Source organism: Pleurodeles waltl, chromosome 1_2 (genome assembly GCF_031143425.1).
Source record: "Pleurodeles waltl isolate 20211129_DDA chromosome 1_2, aPleWal1.hap1.20221129, whole genome shotgun sequence".
Classification (NCBI taxonomy): Eukaryota; Metazoa; Chordata; class Amphibia; order Caudata; family Salamandridae; genus Pleurodeles; species Pleurodeles waltl.
In genome coordinates this window covers 1,333,393,086-1,333,410,569 of record NC_090437.1, presented here as the reverse complement: position 1 = coordinate 1,333,410,569, position 17,484 = coordinate 1,333,393,086, and the positions used below count along the sequence as shown (strand labels likewise).

Here is a 17,484-nt window from a genome sequence, read left to right as displayed (position 1 = left end):
AATGTACCCGTCCTGAGCGAGGAAGAAACTGAGAGGAAAAGTTAACATTTTTTTCTGATGATTTGGAGAAATATACTAATATTGGGCATTTTATCGACTTGACAAAGGGTGCTGTTTCCGTTTGGTACCAACGGAGAAATGAGCTGCTGTCATACATGAGGCAACTAAAATATGTTTTGAAGGCTTTGTGCTGTGAGGATGCCACCAGGCCCCTGGGGTCCTCTTTTCGGGTGGCTTCCACAGTAATCTACCTCAAACCTACAGCAGTGTTAGACCTGGCATCCTTGGTGTGGTTTCCCCTGTCTTTTATGCCTCTGATTCCTATGTTATGACTGTATGCTGGACTCTTTTTGTTGTTTTTGTTACTCTGGGTACTTTACCACTGCTGACCAGTGCTAAAGTGCAAGTAGTGCCTATGGGAAATTGTATGTGTTGTTGGCTTTTCCATAATTGGCACATTTGATTTACTAGTAAGTCCCTAGTAAAGTGCACTAGAGGTGCCAGGGTCTGTAAATCAAATACTACTTGTAGGCCTGCAGCACTGATTGTGCCACCCACATGAGCTGCCCTGTAAACATGTCTCAGACCTGCCACTTCAGTGTCTGTGTGTGCAGTTTTAAACTGCCACTTTGACCTGACGAGGGTACACACTTGCCAGGCCCAAATTTTCCATTTTTGTACATGTATGGCCCCACAAGGTAGGCCCTAGGTAGCCCATGGGCAGGGTGCAGTGTACATTAAAGGTACAACATGCGCTGGTGTGTTTTTACATGTCCTAACAGTGAAATACTGCCCAATACGGTTTTCACTGTTGCAATGCCTATCTCTCTCATAGGTTAACATGGGGGCTGCCTTAAAATATCCTTATAGTGCAGTTTCCCTTTGGGAGCAAGTAGAAAAGGTGAGTTTGGGGTCTCTGAATTCAAAATTTAAAAATACATCTTTTAGTGAAGTTGTTTTTTAAATCGTTAGTTTGATAATGCCACTTTTAAAAAGTAGGCATTTTCTTGCTTAAACCATTCTGAGGCTCTGCCTGCTTGTGTATTCCCTGTCTGGGTCATGCTGACAGGTGGGCTGTTTGTGCATCTCCACTAGACAGTGACACAAAGGGTGTTGGGGTGTAACCTGCATATCCTGATGGGCCATCTGGGATCAAGTGGAGGGAGGAGTGGTCTCTAACCCCCTGGTGTGTGTCTGGAGCCAGGCCTGGGAAAGGCAGGATCCTATAAACAACAGAGACTTTTCTTTGAAGTTGGGCAACTTCAAAGGCAGAAAGGGGTATAAGTAGTGGACCCCAAGCCGCAGATTTGTAGATTTCTTCTGGATTCACGAGGAACCTCTGCCAAGGAGAAGAGCTGAAGAGCTGGGTTGGCTGGCAGTTGCTGCTTCTGCCTGAATGAGGACAAAGACTAGACTTAGAGGTATATTCCTGCTTGTGAAGGGTCTCCAAGGGCTTGGAATGAGCTTGCCCCCTGTTCTGAATTCTCAGGGCCATCAAAGACTTCCTCTGCCAGAACATGGACTCTCTGCTGAGACTCCTTCCCTGCCAAGTGGTGCCTAATCCAGTCCCTGGGCCCTTGAAAGGAGAAGTTGGTGGAAAACCAAGAAAAACCCAGTTCACAGAGTTTGGACGACTCCTAACTGACGCTGCTGCCAGATCCCTTGATGCCACCTGCAACTGAAGCTGTGGTCCTCGCTGGAGTGCGACAATCCAGCAGGCCCGATGCTGCCGCAACCTTGCTGAAGTCCACGACTCCGTGAAGTCCCTTAGTGGCGTGTCACCGACGACCATGACACCCGACTTCGCCACACCACGCCATGACTGCCGGATAATGACCCCGTTGGAAGTGCACGGATCCAACGCTTCACACCGATGCCGCCTCACCTCCACAGCTCCGTATCAAGGACCCAACACCTGGAACCGATCCCTCTGCTCCTTCGCTCTGCAGCACCCGAACCGACGCCACACCGGATCCAGCAATGCCGCGATCCCCGACTCCGTGCCCTGGCTTGTTTCCTCATTTCCACAAAGTACTGTACCCAGGGGTCCATGTGACTCTGTGACAGTTGCCACTAGCGCCAGCTTGTTGGCAATGACACAGTCACAACGCTGTGATATCACCAATTCAAAGCATTTGTGTTTCTAAGCGCTATATTGAAGTTTAATCTTTGACAAATTCTAAACTTTGCTTGCGTATGTTGTATTTTTGCCGTTTTGGTCCTGTTTTACTCAGATAAATATTGGTTACTTTTCTAACCTGGTGTTGAGTCTTTTTGTAGTTTTTTCACTGTGTTACTGTGTGTGTTGGTACAAATACTTTACACATTGCCTTTGAGATAAGGCTGACTGCTTGTGCAAGCTACCAAGGGGGTGAGCAAGGGTTGCCTTAGGAGTGTAACTCCCTTACCCTGACTAGAGTGAGGGTCCCTGCTTGGACAGAGTGCATACTGACTGCCAACAGGAGACCCCATTTCTAACAAGCAGACTAACATTTTGAGTAGATTTACAGTCTTAATGATGTAATCTAGGCTGCTCAGCATCCTCCTCCCAAAATGCATGAGACGATCTCCACCTTGTGAAGAGCTATAGGGTACACATCATTAAATATTGCTAGTGCAAACCAACATATAGTTTTGGAGGAAGTATCTATACACATACCAGCTCAAGTGCATGCCTTCAGGGCTTGCGACTGCCTCATCAGATTTCCAGAGGAATAAGAAGAGCCCCTCTGGGGTATAAAAGGGGCAGTTACCTTCAAGGAAAATATTATTGTGTTTAGAGAGACTGTTGAGCACAGTGAAACTAGACTTAACAGAGTTCTTCCTCTTTTGACCAAGTGGGGATTAACACTGGAGTTAAAGAAGTGCCACTTCAGGGTGGACAGTATGGAATATTTCGGTCACACCATCTCAAAGGGGGGAATTAAACAATGGAAAAGACATTTTGACGTGATCCTGACAGAATCAGTCAAATAACTCTAGCGAAATAAGGTGAGTAACAATTCTGGAATTCACATGACCTTTGCTAGCAGTAGAAGCATGGCAGGTTAAATAGTTCCTGCAAAATTGAGTGAGTATATAATGCCATGGTCCACTTGGCCATTCCCTTGGTGGGCACTGGCCACCACCCTATACAAGTGTATTGTTTGTTATTTGTTTTCCTTGTTGTTTGGTATTAAAGTTCCTGTCGAAAGTCACCAATACCATCTGCGGAGTCCACCAATGTTCCTCTCTCAGCCCAACCCTTTTTAACATCTACATGGTGCCGCCTGCCAGCATCGTCCGATCTCACGGCCTCAACATTGTATCCTACGCGGACGACACTCAACTGATCCTCTCACTCACCAAGGACCCTGTCACCGCTAAGATCAATCTCCACAACGGTCTGCATGCCATCGCCAACTGGATGGAGATGAGCCACCTCAAACTGAACTCGGACAAGACTGAGATCCTCTTCCTCGGCTCCAACCGCTCCGCATGGGATGATTCCTGGTGGTCCGCCACCCTTGGAACCGCACCAACTCCCACCACCCACGCACGCAACCTTGGCTTCATCCTAGACTCATCGCTCACCGTGACCCAGAAAGTCAACGCCGTCTCATCCTCATGTTTCAACACCCTCCGCATGCTTCACAAGACCTTCAGATGGATCCCCATCGAAACCAGAAGAACAGTCACCCACGCCCTCGTCAGCAGCAGACGGGACTACGGCAACGCACTCTATGCAAGAACAATGGCCAAGCTCCATAGGAAACTTCAACGTATTCAGAATGCCTCCGCACGCCTCATCCTCAACATCCCACGCCACGAACATATCTCAGCCTACCTCAGAGACCTACACTGGCTCCCCATCAACAAGAGGATCACCTTTAAACTCCTCATCCACGCTCACAAGGCTCTCCACGATGTGGGCCCTGTCTACCTCAACGAGCATCTCAGCTTCCACGCACCCACCCACCAGCTCCGCTCCGCCAATCTCGCCCTCGCCAGCGCCCCCCGCATCCACTGTACCACAGCCAGCGGCAGATCCTTCTCTCACCTCGCCGCCAAAACGTGGAACTCCCTCCCTGTCGACCTACGTCTGACCCAGGACCTCCTGACCTTCAGGAAACGACTCAAGACCTGGCTATTCGAGCAGTAGCAACCCTCCCACCCCCCCACCCCAGCGCCTTGAGACCCTAACGGGTGAGTAGCGTGCTTAACAAGTGATTGATTGATTGATTGATTGATTGAAAGTAGAACAGTGTATGGCAACTGCAGGGAAGGATGTTTGATGGTAGATTGTTAGATATGTGGAAGGTTGGATTTTTTATGGCAGATTCTTTGATACGATGAAGGAAGAATGTTTGCTGGGAGATTGTTAGATATGTGGAAGGTAGAATATTTGATGGCAGATTGTTATGTGGAAGGTAGAATGTCTGGAGGTAGATTGTTAGATATGTGGAAGGTAGAACGTTTAATAGTAGATTCTTAGATACATGGAAGGTAGGACATTTGACCGTAGACTCTTAGATACGTGGAAGGTAGAACTTTTGATGGCAGATTGTTAGATATGTGGAAGGTAGAACGTTTGATGGTAGATTGTTAGACATGTGGAAGGTAGAACGTTTGATGGTAGATTCTTAGATCTGTGGAAGGTAGAACTTTTGATGATAGATTGTTAGATATGTGGAAGGTAGAACATTTGATGGTAGATTGCTAGATATGTGGAAGGTAGAACGTTTGATGGTAGATTGCTATATATGTGGAAGGTAGAATGTTTGATGGTAGATTGTTAGATATGTGGACGGTAGAATGTTTGATGGTAGATTGTTAGATACATGGAAGATAGAATGTTTGATGTGAGATTGTTAGATATGTGGAAGGTAGAACGTTTGATGGCAGATTCTTAGATATGTGGAAGGCATAACATTTAATGATAGATTGTTAAATACATGTAAGGTAAGACGTTTGATGCTAGATTCTTAGATACATGGAAGGTAGAACTTTTGATGGTAGATTGTTAGACATGTGGAAGGTAGAAGGTTTGATGGTAGATTGTTAAATATGTGAAAGGTAGAATGATGGTAGATTGTTAGATATGTGGAAGGTAGAACGTTTGGAGGTAGATTGTTAGATATGTGGAAGGTAGAATGTTTTATGTGAGATTGTTAGATATATGGAAGGTAGAATGTTTGGTGGTAGATTGTTAGATATGTGGCAGGTAGAATGTTTCATGGGAGATTGTTAGATATATGGAAGATAGAATGTTTGATGGGAGATTGTTAGATATGTCGAAGGTAGAACGTTTGATGGCACATTCTTAGATATGTGGAAGGCAGAACATTTAATGATAGATTGTTAGATACATGTAAGGTAGGACGTTTGATGCTAGATTCTTAGATACATGGATGGTAGAACTTTTGATGGTAGATTGTTAGATATGTGGAAGGTAGAAGGTTTGATGGTAGATTGTTAAATATGTGAAAGGTAGAATGATGGTAGATTGTTAGATATGTGGAAGGTAGAACGTTTGGTGGTAGATTGTTAGATATGTGGAAGGTAGAATGTTTTATGTGAGATTGTTAGATATATGGAAGGTAGAATGTTTGGTGGTAGATTGTTAGATATGTGGAAGGTAGAATGTTTCATGGGAGATTGTTAGATGTAATGAAGGTAGAATGTTTGATGGCAGATTCTTAGATACGTGGAAGGTAGAACGTTTAATGGTAGATTCTAAGATACATGGAAGGTACAACGGTCGACAGTAGATTGTTAGATATGTAGAAGGTAGAATGTTTGATGGTAGATTGTTAGATATGTGGACTGTAGAATGTTTGATGGTAGATTGTTAGATATTTGGAAGATAGAATGTTTGATGGAGATTGTTAGATATGCCGAAGGTAGAACGTTTGATGGCACATTCTTAGATATGTGGAAGGCAGAACATTTAATGATAGATTGTTGGATACATGTAAGGTAGAACGTTTGATGCTAGATTCTTACATACATGGAAGGTAGAACTTTTGATGGTAGATTGTTAGATATGTGGAAGGTAGAAGGTTTGATTGTAGATTGTTAAATATGTGAAAGGTAGAATGTTTGATGGTAGATTGTTAGATATGTGGAAGGTAGAACATTTGGTGGTAGATTGTTAGATATGTGGAAGGTAGAAGGTTTTATGGGAGATTGTTAGATATATGGAAGGTAGAATGTTTGATCGCAGATTCTTAGATACGTGGAAGGTAGAACGTTTAATGGTAGATTCTAAGATACATGGAAGGTACAAGGGTCGATAGTAGATTGTTAGATATGTGGAAGGTAGAATGTTTGATGGTAGATTGTTAGATATATGGAAGATAGAATGTTTGATGGGAGATTGTTAGATATGTGGAAGGTAGAACGTTTGATGGCACATTCTTAGATATATGGAAGGCAGAACATTTAATGATAGATTGTTAGATACATGTAAGGTAGGACGTTTGATGCTAGATTCTTAGATACATGGAAGGTAGAACTTTTGATGGTAGATTGTTAGATATGTGGAAGGTAGAAGGTTTGATGGTAGATTGTTAAATATGTGAAAGGTAGAATGTTTGATGGTAGATTGTTAGATATGTGGAAGGTAGAACGTTTGGTGGTAGATTGTTAGATATGTGGAAGGTAGAATGTTTTATGGGAGATTGTTAGATATATGGAAGGTAGAATGTTTGGTGGTAGATTGTTAGATATGTGGAAGGTAGAATGTTTGATGGGAGATTGTTAGATATGTGGAAGGTAGAATGTTTGATGGGAGATTGTTAGATATATGGAAGGTAGAATGTTTGATGGTAGATTCTTAGATACGTGGAAGGTAGAACGTTTAATGGTAGATTCTAAGATACATGGAAGGTACGACGGTTGATAGTAGATTGTTAGATATGTGGAAGGTAGAACGTTTGATGGTAGATTGTTAGACATGTGGAAAGTAGAACGTTTGATGCTAGATTCTTAGATATGTGGAAGGTAGAACTTTTCATGGTTGATTCTCAGATATGTGGAAGGTAGAACGGTTGATTGTAGATTCTGAGATATGTGGAAGGTAGAATGTTTGGTGGTAGATTGTTAGATGTGTGTAATGTAGAATGTTTGATGGGAGATTGTTAGATATGTAGAAGGTAGAACATTTGATGGTAGATTGTTAGACATGTGGAAGGTAGAATGTTTGATGGTAGATTGTTAGACATCTGGAAGGTTAAACGTTTGATGGTAGATTGTTAGATATGTGGAAGGTAGAACGTTTGATGGTAGATTGTTAGATATGTGGAAGGTAGAATGCTTGATGGTAGATTGTTAGATATGTGGAAGGTAGAATGTTTGGTGGTAGATTGTTAGATATGTGGAACGTAGAATGTTTTATGGGAAATTGTTAGATATGTAGAAGATAGAACATTTGATGGCAGATTCTTAAGTACATGGAAGGTAGGACGTTTGATGGGAGATTCTTGGATACGTGGAAGGTAGAACTTTTGATGGTAGATTGTTAGATATGTGGAAGGTACAACGTTTGATGGCAGATTGTTAGATAAGTGGAAGGTAGAATGTTGCGTGGCAGATTGTTAGATTTGTGAAACGTAGAACGTTTGATGGGAGATTATTAGATATGTAGAAGGCAGAATATTTGATAGCAGATTCTTAAATAAGTGGAAGGTAGAACTTTTGATGGAAAATTGTTAGATACCTGGAAGGTAGAACGTTTGATGGTAGATTGTTAAATATGTGGAAGGTAGAACATTTGATGGTAGATTGTTATATATGTGAAAGATAGAACATTTGATGGTAGATTGTTTAATATGTGGAAGGTAGAAAGCTGGTGGGTGATTGAAAAGTTGTGCATTCAATGCATCATTTGAATACAGCAGTTAGAGCCTGGCTGGACTTGGAGGTCAGGCAGTTATGTTTCCCTAGGCTGTCTACTAGCTGCTCTTATGTGTACAACTTCAAGAAAACCTTTGGAGAATACTTCTACTGTGGAGCATCATCTATTGCCACAATAATCATATTATATATATTACAAAAAGCAAATAGAAAGTTGAAGAAAAGTAAACAAATTTAGCATGAGCAAAAAAGAGGGAACAGACAGAAGTATTTCAGTAACAAAGGCAGATATCAAATGTGGACAATGTGAGAGAGTAATAACATGTGCCTAAATGGAAACATAATACTGATTTTGCACTCTGACAGTACAAACATATGAATGAACGTCTGACGTATATGCCATGTTCAATCAGGTATCTGACACATATCACAGAAACATGTATTGCAAAGTGATAGTTCTCACAAACATGTTACCTTCAATGCATCTGGCTGTGCGAAATAGGTGGCCCCTCCATGGCAGATGGCTATCCAGATGTCCAACATCTGGGCAGCAATGTGGCTTAGTGGCAGGTAGCTTACAGTCAGTACATCCTTGTTCAAGCGCATCCTCTTGCCAATTGCTTTTGACGTCCATGTAATCTTCAAGATCATGAAGAGAAAAGAGAAGTGGGATGAAGATTCTGTATCTCCAACAGAGACAATACAAGTGTGTTCCAATAATTACAGCATGTCTTCTTTGAAAACCACAATCACTTATAAAGAGTTTATCGTAGTTCATCTGGAGGCACTGGAGGTATTAGAGGGCTGCATTTAGTAAATTCTTTAAAATCAAGATTCACCTTTCCGCCTGTTGGTTCTAATCTATTGAAATTATTGATTCATTAGGTTTCCCCAAGGGTAATTTATTGCTACTTCCTATTATGTAGTACTCTTAAAAGGCAAAATATTTTGTGTATATGAGCCTGCTATTGGTGGCGGACCCACAATGCGTTCATCTAACTGGTATGCTCAAGCTAAATAGTAATCATATTTTTGAGGCTGTACAAATGAGGAAAAATCAAAGTTTGTCAATGTCTCCTTAGCTGGCTTGTCTGTCATTCTTTCTTTCTCAACTGACTAGGTAAACATTTTTTCTGTGACTCATAGAATTATTTTAACTAAGTTAAATAGAAGTTGGCAAAGTACACTTATGGAGAGGAGGATGGCAGTACGTAAAGATTTGTTTAAGAGCACAAGTGAGACCCTGGATTTTAGTTGGGGAAGGGAGCATGAGAGAATCTCAGGGAATGACCTCCTCAAAACCTGGCAAGCCAATGCCACTATGTCACTGAGAAGATATGGGCCAACCACTGATAGCTCTGGTACAAAGCAACAGTCATTTGCTATAAGGACAGTACTTGAGCAACACTGAAACAACAATACGTTTAAGAAACCAAGGACTAAAATTCTCAACTAATTTAGCTAAAATATAGGTATGGTGAATGACTAAAACAAGGCCAAGATGACAAAAATTGGATAAAGGAACAGTCTCAATGCCATTTTTGGAGTTGCTCATGTGATTTGTGTTACTACACACAGCAGCCTCCATATAACACATGCTCTTTATGCCATTGGTGCAATTTCTGCAACTTATTACTGTGGCCTTAGCAGGTATGCTATTTAGAAATAAGTAGTATTATCATATTATAAAGATGACAGCACATGTGGGAAAAGGTTAGACATCTCCTGGGGCCCAGGCTCAATAGAAGCCAGTAAATCCAGTCCCATATAAGCAAAAGATTTGGGAAGAACATGCAGAAGGGTGAATTTCCATTAAGTATGGAAATCAGAAAAAATTGGGTTTGAGCTGTGCCGAGGTATTTAATAAAAAGAGAAATGAGAAAAAATGTAACTTGTAATAAACAAACAAACTGAAACTTGCAGGTTCATTTAAAGCCTAGGGGCAATGTTATGATAGGGAGGGCAGAAATGTGCAGGAGTCCAATTAATGCACATTTTCCTATTTTCAAAGATGGGTAGTGGTGTGGTATTACTCCACTGTTACTGTGGTACCCCAAGGAAATACTTTGAATGGTTGCAGCAAAAGAAAGAAGACAAGGTGGTGGTAACAATGTCACCACAAGTTATGCTCATTTATTTACACTGAGTGGTACGTCTGGAGGCTGTGCTGAGATGTAACATTGTTACAGGTCAGGGGCATATTAGCACATGACTCTAAGTTAGTGTGTTGGTGTGCTTAGGGAGCCACTGGTTGGGAGGGAGATGTTCATTTTGAATGCAATCTTTCAGAAGGATTGGCCACTTACAGTGGATTTTGTGAGTATGGCTGGATCACAACCTCATGGACCCAATGAACAGTGAACATTGATTCCGGGTTGCATTATAAGACCAACAGTACGTACATATGGCATACACTGTGATCCATGTGCAGATGTACCTGAAAATAAGGGGGCATATTTAACGCAGTTTTGCAGCGTAAATATTAGCGCTGGCTTGCGCCATTCCACAGCGCCAGCCAAGTGCCATATTTAAGGAATGGTTCAAGCCGGAGCTTAGATTGGGCTAGCGTCATCAAAAATGACACTAGCCGGATGGGGGTGGTGGTATGGGGAGAGGAGGTTGGGCACCTAAAAATGACTTTAGGCTGGTTAGCGAGAAAAAAAAATGCAGTTAACCAGTCTCTCGTCATTTCCATGTGCACAACCATCCTAAAGTATGCCCACCACCCCAATGGCCAGCACATGGGACCAGTGTCCCCTGGGCATGGCCATTGCCCCTAGTGACATGCAGGGTGGGCCCTTGTTAGGGCCCCCAGTGGCACTTTAAAAAAAATCCCCTAATACTTACCTATACTTACCCTACTTACCTGGGATGGGATCCCCCAAACTGCGGTGTCCCTCTGATGTGGGTAGGGGTGTTCCTGGTGCTTGAAGTGGGCACCTGTGGGCCTATTCCATGGCGTTTGACCATGGAAATGGGTCTACAGGTCCCATAACGGCTGGTCTGACCCAGGCGTTAAATAATGGCGCTAAGGAAGCTTAGCGCCATTATTTGGGACCGCATCACACCCGCGCTTCAGTTTTGCACAGGGGGGATAAATATGGCGCTATGGGGATAGTGCCATTTTTTGGATGGGAACATCTACCTTGCATCTCATTGACGCAAGGTAGGTTCGCGCATCCAAAAAATGGTTCAAACTCCTATATTTTGACGCTAGACATGTCTAGTGTCAAAATATAAATATGGAGTTAAGATTGCGCAGAATTTGCATCAAAAACAATGACACTGATTCGGCTCAAACAGAGTATAAATATGCCCCCAGATACCTTTGTAATCATGGACTTCTGGGCATATTTTTGGAGAACTGGTGTAGGGCAGTGCCGCAAGTCTTCTTGCTGTGCTGCCCCACACCAATGTGAAAGGGCAAGATTTATGAAATACAGTGCATTCTTGTCCTTTTCCCCTGGTCTGCTGCAGGCACCCTTGCACCATGGTGCACCTTCCTGCACAAATACAATCCTGAGAAGCGTTTTCCGCTTTCTATGTGTGTTGCAGACAGCAGCACACATGGAAAGAGAAAACAAACGAGGAGAAATACAAAATATTTCTCCTAATTACACCTGCTTTGTGGGGCGTAAGGTTTTGGTGCTGCCCCGCATTTACATGATTTTGTATATCTGGAGCTGAGTCAAAATCCATGGGTGTTGCATGGGAAAGCCCACTGTACCGCCCATGGCACGCCTCCCTGGCGCAAAGTAAGGCAACGCAACAACGTGTGCTGCTTTCTCTTACTCCATATCTATGGGGCCATTCAAACCATGCAAAGTGGCTTTGTGTGGCCTCATATACGGATGAGAGGCTTGCATTGTAGGAGCATTAAAAAAAGTGACATTCCAGTATATGCCCCTTGATGTCTAAGTTGGGTATCCTTTCCTAAAGAAGCATGAAAGAGATTACTCATGCATGCTCAGCTCACATCCAGAGCAGTTTAGTTTTGTCTTGCAAATTGCATCAATGTTTCTTCTTCATCAGACTCTGGGTACCAATCATGCAGGCCTACCACAGTTTAGGGTGGTGTGCTGCAAAAGCCAGTGCCTGAATGTATTGGTGGCCCTTGTTGCACATAGACCACGGATATTACCTTTGACTTTGAATGGTGTATCTGGGCGAATTTAAAGCAAGATATAGGCATATTAGTTCGTTTCAAATCAATGTCAAATCAGGCTGCCATATTTTGTACTTGCTGCAATAAGTCAATGAAAATATGGAGGGAGGGCAGACCAAGTGCAAGTAATGGCAACAAATGCAAATTACTTTTACAACCTTGCTGTGTAGTTGCAGGAGATAGGTTCAGGTGGTAAATAAGAAAGAGGAAAAAACAAGGAGACATAAAGATTTTTTTCTCGTTATGCCTCACCTGGAGAGGCGTAGGTTCTTGGCGCATTCCCAGGTCTACCACTTCTGGTAAATCTGGGAATGCATCAAAATCCATGGATGTTGCGTGATAACACCCAATGCCAAGGAAACACCTCCCTGGCATGGAGTAATGTAACAAAGCGATTTGCGCTGTGTAGCATTATTCGAGGTTTATGAAGCCACTCAGGGCCACACAAGGTGGACTTGAGTGGCTTTGTAAATCCCACTTAAGGTTTGTGTTGCGCATGTACCACGTTGTGTGGTGCAAACGCGACACAAACTAGGTCATAAATATGGACCTTAGAGTCTTCCTTTCATATCTTGGCTCCCAAGTTATGACCATGTGTCCCTCATTGAAAGTCTGTGTATTGTTTCTTGACCCTATAGATGTGTGCCTTTCCTTTGCTTGGAAAGCTTTCTCAAACACAGTTTGCTGAGGGAACTCCTGGTCGACTGAATTTGTGATTTACAGACTCGCTTAGTTTGAGCAAGTGGTTGACGGTGAGGCCCACCGGCGCTCAGTTTTAGGAACCGGCACTTATTGTTCCTCATCAGACATTTCCTGAGAGCAAGAGAGGGAAAAGGTACCAATCAGAAAGAAGGAGAAGATATTAAAATGGTCACAAAGGGAGAAAGCAGGAACCTGTGAGAATGAGATGAAGGGGCAGGAAGTGTCTGAGCAGAGTTTTGACACAAGCACTTATTCTTCCATTGTTAATGAACCCTTTCAGACTTTCATTGGCGTGCTTGCAGAATTTCTTTCATCCTGTTCGCACACTGTCACCCCACTGGCTGGCCAAGAGGACCTACTTAATAACGCCCTAGTCTCGGCATGTTAGCTGGTATTCATAAAGGAAATGAGGTGTGTTATCCCAGGAGTGCCAAAATCTTTATAGTGATGGCATTTCGGTTTTCAGTTTGGTGTTATCAAGACAGAAGAACACTAAAAGACTCAGAATAAAGTCTGTTGAAATCTCAAGGAAGTGCATGTTCCCCTCAGCCAGGCAAAATGTCATTTGAAAAAGCATCTCTGAAATTCTATAGTCATTCGTTCTCACAAGAAGGTATGCGCACCGACCTTAAAGAGAGCTCTGCCTGTGCACTGGCCCCTCGACCTCAGAATGTCTCAGTCCCTTATACCTTCTTAGGACTGGCCAATTACAGCTCCAGACGGATCAGTCCATGTGCTCCAAATGTTGCCTATTTCGACCGCTGTTGGTTTGGGGGCTATCCCAGCACAAAGCAGTAGTACTGGCTGTAAAGCCCCAAATCAAGTAGCTGCCCATGCCAGTAAAATCCAGTGAACCAATCAATGCAAAAAGCATTGTTTATAGGTAAAATCAACATTTTGCTTGTGTATGTTTTAAAACACTATATTTTTCTACCGTAACAATTTTGTAGTCTATATTTTGTAATATTTCCATGCACTCGATATGATTATACGAGCACTGAACGAGGGCTTCTCATCTCTGCATCACGTCTGTGGTGAAGTCCGAGAGGGGTCCTCCTTTCTGTGGAAGAGAATTCAAGAGCCTTGCCACCCACACAACGGGGGCCCGGCACCGTAAGAAGCGCTACTGATGGTGTGGTTGAACATTTTATGAACATTTTATGGGCACCTGTAAGAAGGAACTTCTGTTTGCTAAAACAGTATGTAATGCATCTCCGATATCCTGTGCAGATGCTGCACATCTGTTGAGACACACCTCATAGGACAGACCGGTTCCTCCACGATGGTGAGGGTCAGATTGATGGAGATTGCCCATGAAGGTCACATGGCTAAAAGTAAAATCAAAGAGAGGCTGCATCAAGGCTATTGGTGTGTGGGTTTCAATTTAGAGGTAAAGAGATTGGCGGAAGAGTTTATGGAGTTCTGTGAAAGGGAACAACCAGTGGTTGAGCGGATTCTTTCAGACAAACCATGGATAATGTTGCCCTATACATTATAGACCATATATGGAGAAGGAGTGGGACAGTTGTACTGATATACATGTTCCAGTGGCCAGTTTTCCACAGTTAAGAACAGTGAAACTAAACAAGGGACTGAGCTTCTGAATGAGTTTTAATCAGGGAATCATTTCTCAAGACAATACTGATGGATAATGGGGTGCAGCTGACTTAAAAAGAGAAGGTACGTTTTCTGCAGGTAAAAGGAATCGAGTGCAGAAATGCAGCGTTATACCATCCTGAGGCTAATGGGACAGCTGAGAGGCTCACTGAGTACTAAAGGAAACCAATCATTCAAATAGCAATGTATAGCAAGGGAGACTAGAGAGCGGACGTGTAAAGTAACAATATACAGACTCACACCCCACTCAACAACTAGAATAGCTTCGTTTGAGATTTTCAATGGTAGAAATCCCAACACAACTATTCTGGCTAGGGTGGATGAGGGAAAGTGATAGAAGACTCCTCCACAGAGTGATAACAGACATCACTAGAGAGAGAGAGAGAAAGAGAGTATAAACACGAGGGGAAGGATCAGTGAGCCTGAAGCAGCACAAGTGACATAAGCGAAAACAGAGGACTTGTGGAGGATAAGAGCTCCTGTGGGGCATGAGAAGTGGTCTAGGTACACGGAGCCCATGAAAGTGATAATATTATTAAAAAACGCAGTGAAGAGGAAGGATAACAGATTATGGAATCTAAATAAGGAAGTAAGGTTCACGATGAAAGAGTCACTCTCGAAATCAGAGAAAGAAAGACACCATGGGTGTAACTATGATGAAAGGAAGCAAAGAGACCACAACAAAAATGTATGTATACTTGGTGAAAATATTTCATGTTATAAGATGCATCCTGGACACCTTGACATTCTACATTCAACGAGTATGGTTACATAGGGCATACAGGTTATATTTGGGTTAAAATAAGCCAGTTCCTTTATGGCGCACATCACACCGCACCTCAAGAAAATACACTGAACTCCGATTCAGAAGAAATGCAAGTTCAAAATGTTGATCCATGCACATAAAGCCCTGCACAGTGACGGACCAGCATACAACAGCAAACAAATGACCTTCTCCCAACTGACCAGACACCTACGATCTGCCTCCCCTTTCCTCGCAGACAACCCCCGGATCCACTGATTCAGCAGCAGAGGGTGCTCTCATCTGGCTGCCAAATCTTGGAACAAGCACACCCATCACTTTCATTGGTTCCTTGACTTCCCTTTTGAAATTCCTTTGGTTTGCTAGGTAAATGCTTTGCGTTTGTCCTGCCTTGAGGTTATTTTGTTACCGCCTTGGAGACTGACCCTCTTACAAGGAATATTGCACGATTGGCCATATACCTTACTGTTGCGCACTACTTTTTTCTTTTGCCTTGCACTCTGTGGCGGTATGTTGTTTGAGCCTGACGCTGTTTCTTCTCACTGTTCCTTTGCGGTATGTGCTCCCCTCGTCTTGACGGTATTGGAGCTCTTTTTTCTTTGCCATGGCGGTATGTTGTTTCAGGCATGCCGCTGTTTGTTCTAGCTGTTTCTTTGCATTGTCTGCGCCCGTCGGCTACGGTATCGGATGGCTTTACACGAGCACCGGTTACATCAGAGAAAGAGACATTCATTTTTGGTAGGCGTGGGGAGATTAAGTGATTTGCCCAGAATCACAAGATATTGAGCCTACGCTGAGACTCGAAACAGGTTCCCCAGCTCCAAAGTCGGCAACTCAGGCCGTAAGGCCAAATCCTCTCCCCTAGGGTTTGCGTGCAACAGGCTTACAACTACTGTGATTGGTCACAATGTATGGTAGCGGGTTGCTTTGGCTCCATCTTTGATCGCTTTCTGCAGCCTGTGTTATTCTGGGATCTCTCTCTCTCAGTTCAAGCACGCTGATGGCGCTTTGTTATTGGATATTTCTCTCTCTCTCTTTTTTGTTTTTTTCCCCAGGTGCTTGGAAGGAGTTGTATTTGATTGTATCTAATTCACACAGCATATCGGTAGTCTAATACAGGGAGCTTTCTAATACTCTGAACACAGCCCCCAACCGTCCTTAAATATTTTCGCTGCGTGTGACTGTAACAAACACACATATCTAAGGGTGTTTTTTCACTTTAATGGGAATGCGAGATGCTAAAAATAACACAATAAAAAGACAAAAATACTCCATTCATACCCAAAATGCGGAGACCTATTGACTAAACCAGTGCTTGTTTTACTTTTCAACAATATTCACGAACAGGATTATACTTTCAGGTTAGATTCATATAGGGCCAGATGTATCAAACATTTTTGTGATCGCAAATGGCCCAATGGGACGTTTCCGATAGCAAAAATGCATTTTGGTATGTATCAAGTCCAATTGCGATTCGGTAACTTGTTAGGCATAAAAGACCTCAGAAGCCCAGACGACCTATGCTTTGAAACATAGAGCATCAACCCTCAACTACCCACATCACTTCTCAGGGGTGGTTCCCTCAGGCCTCGTGTGCCCAGAAGGCCTGCTTCAGTCCAGGAGAAAAGTAAAAGCTTCCCCGCCAATCCCAACTTCTGCAACTAATTTCACCTTTCACCTCTCCAGGCCTTATCTGCTCTCTCATAAAAACACTCCACTGTTTTCTCTGCAACTGTTCTACCCTTTTCACCAGCACAATTCTCATTATCTCTACAGCTAATGATTTTCGCTTCTCAATCAGCATTATCCCCCCTTATCACTACAACATATGTTCCCCTCTTCTCACCAGCCTTATCTTTTTATTGTTTTATTCTCCTCACCACCCTTATCTCTCTAACTGTTTTTACACTTCTCATCAACCTTTCCAGGCCTACTGCCTGACTGAAGCCCAGTCCCAAAATGGCTGCTAGCCATTAAAGTGATGGCAGACAGTCCCTGGATCCACGCTGCTGGATATACAAATTTATTTTCCCTTTAATATCTCAAAAATGGCTCAAGTTATCCACACGAAATAACAAAAAGGGCGGTCTGGGTACCATAAGCTACCTTTCTGCCAAATTTATTGTAATTCCGTCCAGGGCTTCGGGCTGCAGGCGTGTCTGAAACGTCTATGGGAATTTAAATAGGAAACATACTTTTTGCTAGCTCCCCTTTTTCTCGGCCCCCAGATCATCCAAAAAAAACCTTTTTCTATGGAAACTAGGTCATAACTATAGCTACCTACTGGCAACTGCCACTAGGTTATATATATATGTATATGTGTTTAGTTGGAACAAGGTGGGCTTTGAAAAAGACCGTTTTGGTTGAAACGCGTTAGCCCAGAATCTTTGGATTGATGTCC

General features: G+C 42.9%; 1 protein-coding gene across 5 annotated transcripts in view; it reads right to left on the bottom strand.

Moving 5' to 3' along the window:
- LOC138251737 (long-chain-fatty-acid--CoA ligase ACSBG2-like) overlaps positions 1-17,484 on the bottom strand; it is a 359,144-nt gene that overhangs the window by 47,557 nt on the left and 294,103 nt on the right. For all 5 annotated transcript variants that reach the window (XM_069205674.1, XM_069205678.1, XM_069205675.1 and 2 more), the window contains one exon: positions 8,311-8,475. In XM_069205674.1, the coding sequence (XP_069061775.1) occupies positions 8,311-8,475 (165 nt within the window). The remainder of the gene's footprint in view (positions 1-8,310; positions 8,476-17,484) is intronic.